General features: G+C 35.0%; 1 protein-coding gene and 1 pseudogene across 2 annotated transcripts; both read left to right on the top strand.

The window, feature by feature from the left end:
* Positions 1–702: 702 nt before the first annotated feature.
* LOC104718944 (putative cysteine protease RDL4) lies at positions 703–2,926 on the top strand. The gene is made up of 4 exons (XM_010436771.3): positions 703–1,511; positions 1,960–2,195; positions 2,281–2,421; positions 2,513–2,926. Exons 1-4 carry the CDS (start codon positions 1,025–1,027, stop codon positions 2,753–2,755), a joined length of 1,107 nt encoding a protein of 368 aa, XP_010435073.1. The 5' UTR covers positions 703–1,024; the 3' UTR covers positions 2,756–2,926.
* Positions 2,927–3,742: 816 nt separating this feature from the next.
* Positions 3,743–5,702, top strand: LOC147948284 (putative cysteine protease RDL5; annotated as a pseudogene). The gene is made up of 4 exons (XR_015577665.1): positions 3,743–4,283; positions 4,583–4,819; positions 4,917–5,057; positions 5,143–5,702. The product of XR_015577665.1 is annotated as a putative cysteine protease RDL5 (transcript).
* The last annotated feature ends 1,547 nt before the right edge of the window (positions 5,703–7,249 follow it).

The raw sequence follows: 7,249 nt of genomic DNA, 5'->3' as shown, positions 1-7,249 counted from the left end.
ACTTAGAATCGTACAATATATTTAGGTTTTATGATTTTTTATGATTATGATATACATTTTACGATTTAGGGATTATATACAAACTTTTTTTTTTACATTAGCTGAGGAACATATATTAATAGTGACACAGTGATATATATTTACTAAAAAAAGAAAATATATATATATTAACAGTGACACAGTGATATATATTACTAATTACTGAAAACATTTTTAATAACCAAAACTTGTGAGAGTCGATCTATTTTCTTGGAAACTTTTACAAGTTCTTCAATTAATGTAAAACATCTCAGAGAATTACAAATTTCTAAAACCTTTAGATCATTCTTTCCATAACATACTGTACATTATTTTCGTACGTTCAATTAATAGGAAATGTTTTCATTAACATAAAAAAACCTACAATAAGTTCACATTTTTTCATAACTTAGACCTACACGAATTGTAACGTGTTCGCCACAATGGTGGACCTATGTAGAAGGAAGGTGGGTCAACTGACCTGCCTAAAATAGATAAATAGTTGTTTTTGCATGTAAATTATTGAAGTCTCAGTATCTAAGTTGGTTTGTTCCCCTAAATTGAACCTCCCTAACCCGTGTTCGATTCTCCCCTATAACATATTGACCACCTAAATTTTTAATCTTGGGTCCGCCACTGGTTCGCCGTATAGAAATCTTCTCATTTGAATAGTCACTTTTTCCTACACCTAATCCCCAAATCGTGAAATCTAAATAGACTAAAAAAAGTTTCAATAGAACCCACAAAATTTTAAAACTTATCGTCTCATTTGAAAATCTTTGGTAAAAGATTGACAAGGACAATCGCACCAACACTTGCAACGGTAGATCTGCATCACTGCATGCACTTGTTCACTGCAATGGACATATGCTACCTATCTGTGCTCTGAGTACTATAAAAGCTATCATATGTTAGCCATAATAACACAACACACAATCCATTGTTCTTCTTTTATAACTATCAGAAACAAACACAATTCAAAGTTTAATTCCTTTTACGCCAAAAAATGGGTAGTGCTAAAACAGCCATGCTGATCCTCTTAGTAGCAACGGTCATCGCATCTTGTGCCACGGCCATGGACATGTCCGTCGTTTCCTACGATGAAAACAACCACATGACCGCCAGTTCTGGTCGTGTTTTTGACACTGAAGCATCGTTAATATTTGAGTCATGGATGGTCAAACATGGGAAAGTGTACGAGTCCGTAGCTGAGAAGGAACGGCGTCGGACCATTTTCGAGGACAACATCCGTTTTATCAATAACCGGAACGCTGAGAATCTTAGTTATCGGCTGGGTTTAACCCGGTTTGCGGATTTATCTCTTCATGAGTATGAAGAAGTTTGCCACGGGGCTGATCCAAGACCTCGTAGGAACCACGTCTTCATGACTAGCAGCGATAGATACAAGACTAGTGCTGGTGATGTGCTTCCTAAGTCTGTTGACTGGAGAAACGAAGGCGCAGTTACTGAAGTGAAAGATCAAGGCCATTGCAGTAAGTGTACAGATTGTAAATCCGAGTTTTTATATATTTAGGGTAAAATAAAACCTAATAGTAATCGTAGTAAAAGAAAAACAAGTTATATAGTAAAGGTATAATTATACAAAGTTACATTTAAATTCGCTTTAATTAGAAATCACTTATTAATGCTAGTAAGTATATTTTTAATTCATCATAATTTCTAATCGTTTGCAAATATATTTTCTTTCTTATTTTATACAAATTAACACTAGCCACAAAATATTTGTGGACCATAGTATGTCAAACATTATTGTTAGTTCAAAGTTCAAACCAAAATATCAGAAAATGATAGTGGTCACTAATAAGGGTCAATTCTAAAATTAAAAATTAAAAAATGACACTAACTAGTAATTACCACTATCATTCTAGTTTTATCCAAAACTCTACAAACAATATATGTTTGTTTTGTTCTTGTGTGAAGGGAGTTGCTGGGCTTTCTCGACGGTGGGAGCAGTGGAAGGCTTAAACAAGATTGTGACGGGAGAGTTAGTCACTTTGTCTGAGCAAGATTTGATCAATTGTAACAAAGAAAATAATGGTTGCGGAGGAGGCAAAGTGGAGACGGCCTATGAGTTCATCATGAACAACGGTGGTCTTGGTACCGACAAAGATTATCCTTACAAAGCTGTTAACGGAGTCTGCGATGGCCGGCTCAAGGTCAGTATAATTAGGATCATATATGTAAATAATGTAGATGAAAGATTCCATTTTGAACTTATTCTTTTAAAAATATTTTGTGTAGGAAAACAACAAGAATGTTATGATTGATGGGTATGAGAATTTGCCTGCCAACGACGAATTTGCTCTAATGAAAGTGGTTGCTCACCAGCCTGTGACTGCCGTTATCGATTCCAGCAGCCGAGAGTTTCAGCTTTATGAATCGGTGAAGAAAAAGACATTTTAAGATTTTCGTTTAGAAAACCTTCTTTAATTTAGAAAAATATTTCATGAATATTTTTGTTTTTATGTCATAGGGAGTGTTTGATGGCACGTGCGGAACAAACCTAAACCATGGAGTTGTTGTGGTCGGGTACGGAACCGAGAACGGTCGTGACTACTGGCTCGTCAAAAATTCAAGGGGAAATACATGGGGAGAAGCTGGCTACATGAAGATGGCTCGCAACATTGCCAATCCAAGAGGCTTATGCGGCATTGCTATGCGAGCTTCATACCCTCTCAAGAACTCGTTTTCTGCCTATAAAAGCTATATCGCCTAATAAAATGAACTATATGTAATATTATGCAAGGGATCCACTGAGCGAACAACCTATGCGATTTTGAAAGAAAAATAATGTAATCGATGGGTTTGGTTTTGTAATATATATTCGACTTGTATGGGGGTCAATGTTTGGAGAGTTTGTATAATATTTATGGATTTTTCGTTCTAATGATGAATGCTTTTCGTTTAGGGATAACGGATAAATGCCAAAAAACATTAACACTTCTGAGAAACAAGATATTGAGCGATTCTAATTAGAAACAAGACGAAAGTGATCAAGCGTATTTGTAACAGACAGATTTTTTAAGATAGTGGTGCATATTAGCATATATAAAAATTAAGATAGTTGATTTGATTATTTATATAATTAAAATTACTGTATAGTTTTAAATTACTTTTAAAACTACTTCTATTTTCTAATTTTAAATTTGATTTATCTTTAAATATAATATTATCTAGCAAATTTTGATTGGCTAATAAAATAGAGGTGAACCCGAAAAAATTTCCATACCTTCTTTTTACTCGCATTCAAGGTAGGCAAGCAAACTTGGGCATGTTTTTATATCTAAGCTCCGAATGGTTAATGTGCATAATAACAGTTTTGTTACTATTGTAACCGCCTTCGTCGTGTTCGAATAGATTACCAAAACCCTAATTAACATTTCTATGGAATGACCAGAGAAAAAGAATTTTAAGATAAAACATTTTGTTTTTCATTTTGGGTGTAAATATTATACAATAAATATTTTTGAAAAGATTCTCATATAATAATATTTGGTAAAAACATTATTAGCACACTTGCACCCAAAATTGCAACAGTAGGTTTGCCCACTTGTTCAGGTCCATTGGGCACGTTATAAGATTTAGTTTTCCAATAGAATATTGTCATATATCTAAGCGCTGAGTACTATAAATATTGTCATGTCTTAGCCAATGGTAACACAGCACAAATCTTCTCTTCTTTAATAATTTTTAGAAACACAAATAAAAAGTTTAGTTAATTTTTTTAAGCCCAGCAAAAAAATGGGTTGTGCTCAAGCAGCCATGCTGATCCTCCTACTAGCAACGGCTATCGCCTCTTGTGCCACGTCCATGGACATTGACATGTCCGTCGTTTCCTATGACGATAACCACCACCTGACAGCCGGTCCAGGCCATCGCCAGGGTGCCTTCGACGCTGAGGCCACCTTGATGTTCGAGTCATGGATGATCAAACATGGGAAAGTGTACGAGTCTGTTGCAGAGAAGGAACGGCGTTTAACAATTTTTGAGGACAACCTCCGTTTTATCACTAACCGGAAACGCTGAGAATCTCAGTTACCGGCTAGGTTTGAACCGGTTTGCGGATTTATCTCTCCATGAGTACGGGCAGATTTGCCACGGGGCTGATGCAAGACCTACTAGGAACCATGTCTTCATGACTACTAGCAACCGATACAAGACTAGTGCTGGTGATGTGCTTCCTAAGTCCGTTGACTGGAGAAACGAAGGTGCAGTGACTGAAGTCAAAGATCAAGGCCATTGCAGTAAGTATACTGATTTTAATTCCGGTCCATCTGGTCTAACTATTTTTATATATATTATTTAGAGTAAAATAATATGACTATTAAAATTTGGCAATCATTTTAATGTAAACCTTAAAACAACCTTCTTATTAAAATAAAAAAAGGTTAGCTTAGATGTATGTTTCATAGTATACAACTTATGTATTAGTAAATTGTTCGTTAAAACCAAGAATGGGCACTAACTAAAGTTAGTAGCAATATCGTTTTGTACGTATTGATAAATAATATACAATTCATGCATGTTTTGTTCTGGTGTGAAGGGAGTTGTTGGGCTTTCTCCACTGTGGGAGCCGTGGAAGGCTTAAACAAGATTGTGACGGACGAGTTGGTCACTTTGTCTGAGCAAGATTTGATCAATTGTAACAAAGAAAAACAATGGTTGCGGAGGAGGCAAAGTCGAGGCTGCCTATGAGTTCATTATGAACAACGGCGGTCTTGGTACCGACAACGAGTATCCTTACAAAGCTGTTAACGGAGTATGTGATGGCCGCCTCAAGGTATGTGTATAGTTAGTATATATATATATAGTTTCTAATGTCTATAACAACACAGTAAAAAGAAAGAATAATGTTTTAAACTTAAATATTTGTGTAGGGAAACAACAATAATGTCATGATTGATGGATATGAGAATTTGCCTGCAAACGATGAATCTGCTCTCATGAAAGCGGTTGCTCACCAACCTGTGACTGCCGTTGTCGATTCCAGCAGCCGAGAGTTTCAGCTTTATGAATCGGTAAAAAAATAAATTTTCTTTAGATTTTTGTTCTTTAGTTGAAAAACACATTTTCGATTATATATATTTTTTTTAACCTTTAAAGGGAGTATTCGACGGAACATGCGGAACAAATCTAAACCATGGTGTTGTTGTGATCGGGTATGGAACTGAGAACGGTCGTGACTACTGGCTCGTGAAAAACTCGAGGGGGAACACGTGGGGGGAAGCTGGCTACATGAAGATGGCTCGCAACATTGTCAATCCAAGAGGCTTATGTGGCATTGCGATGCGCGCTTCATACCCTCTCAAGAGCTCGTTATCTACCGAAAAAAGCTCCATCGCTTAATAATATAAACTAAGTGTATGGTATGCAAGGGATCGGATCGAGTGAGCCAACAACTTTATTCGACTTTGATGGAAAAAATAATGTAGTCGACTGGTTTGGTTTGGTTTTGTTATATATCTTGCATTTGTATTGGGGTCAATGTTTGGAGTTTGTATAATATGTATGGACATTTCTTTGAGTCCACTGATGAATGATTTCCGTTTTGCCAAAAAAATTCTTGTCATAGACGATAGTGATGAGCGATTCTGAATTTGGAGAATAAGAAAAAACGATCGTTATCAAAGCGATTAGAGAGTGAAATAGGTTACATGGATTTTTTTAGGTTTAAATGGAATTATCCTTTTGCTACTAACGATTTTTTAGCTCAAAACAGAGTACAGTACCGTTTGGCAATGTTTGAAATTTTACTGTCAAAATATTTAAAGATAGGTATGTTTTGGCATTTTGTTCTTTTACCGTTTAGCGAGCAATGTATACATTATTAAAACGTGCAGTTTTGACCTTTTTGTACGAGAGAAGTTAATTTCTCCTAACCTTTGCATGCATATGATACTTTGGAAAATATATTGATGGCTTCCATTAAGTATCGAAGATGGTTAATCCAAATTTGAATTTTTTTGTCCTTTTTTTTTTTTTTTTTTTATCTAAGAGGCTCTGCGTACATCCCCTTATATATACTCGGTAGTCGGTATAGTCTTATCCGCACCTGCCACTCGGTCATGTGATCTTTTGGATTACTCCATGGGTTTCTTACTCCATTATATCTGTCCAGTCGAGTTATTGACCTATGATAATTTAAAAGTTTTTGTAGAGAAGAAGATTTTTTTTTTTATTTTTTCCTACATGCGGGCCTCATCTATTATAATTCTGATGATATTTCAAGATAATGATGGTATTTGTTGGGTGAGTATTAACCATATTATATGCCTAAAGAAAATGGCGTGTGACTATCTAGATAACCTAAAATGAAATAACATATTCATTAATTTTTTGTGTTCTTAGAAAGGATATGGTGGAGATCTATAAACTCATTCATGTTTTTTTTCTTGTTTGTGGAGGGAGTTTTTTGGGCGTTATCGACGCTGGTTGGGAAGTGGAAGGATTAAAAATGCTTGTGACATGAGAATTAGTCACTTTGTCTGATAAATATGTGATCAATTTTCATAAAGAAAATTAAGTTATGGTTTTGGAGGAGGCAAAATCGAACTGCTTATGAGTTCATAGGTAAAAATAATGGTCTTGGTGTCGACAAGGACTATACATATAAGGCTGTTACGGAGCCTGAAACGGCCCCTCAAGATTGGTAGTTACAATCATAGAGATCATTTGTCATGCTCGAACGCAAAAATAAAAATAAAAAAAAGGAAGCAGTTCTTGAAAAGAAAAAAATCTTAAATTTGTTTTGTAGGAAAATACCAATAATTTATGAGTGTTGTGTATGAAACCCAGCCTGTGACTGTTGTCATTGGTTCAAGCGGTCGGGAATAACACTTTATGAATCGTTAATATATATGTATAACAATCAAAAAACTCTAAATTGAACAATTTGGGATCTTTTACTGGTAATTTAGATATAATCATGGCGGAAACAGGTGCATAACATTAGCCGCCGATTTCAGAATGTTAGAAATATTAGGTTAGACCCGCGCTACGCCGCGGGATATATTTTATAACTATTTTAAAATATATTGAATTACTGAAAAATATAATTGTGTTTGAATTCCAATTTAAATTAAAAGAATTTCATTTTAAAAAAGTTGATCATATATAATCTGAACTCTAAAGTCATGCTCCATTAAACATGCTTCTCTTTAAAAAAAAAAAAGTCTACAAGATTAGTGTATAATCATATATCATACATTAA

Source organism: Camelina sativa, chromosome 2, assembly GCF_030686135.1.
Source record: "Camelina sativa cultivar CO46 ecotype springtype chromosome 2, ASM3068613v1".
NCBI classification, from domain to species: domain Eukaryota; kingdom Viridiplantae; phylum Streptophyta; class Magnoliopsida; order Brassicales; family Brassicaceae; genus Camelina; species Camelina sativa.
Note: the sequence above shows the minus strand (reverse complement) of the source record. Positions and strands in the feature narration are given on the sequence as shown.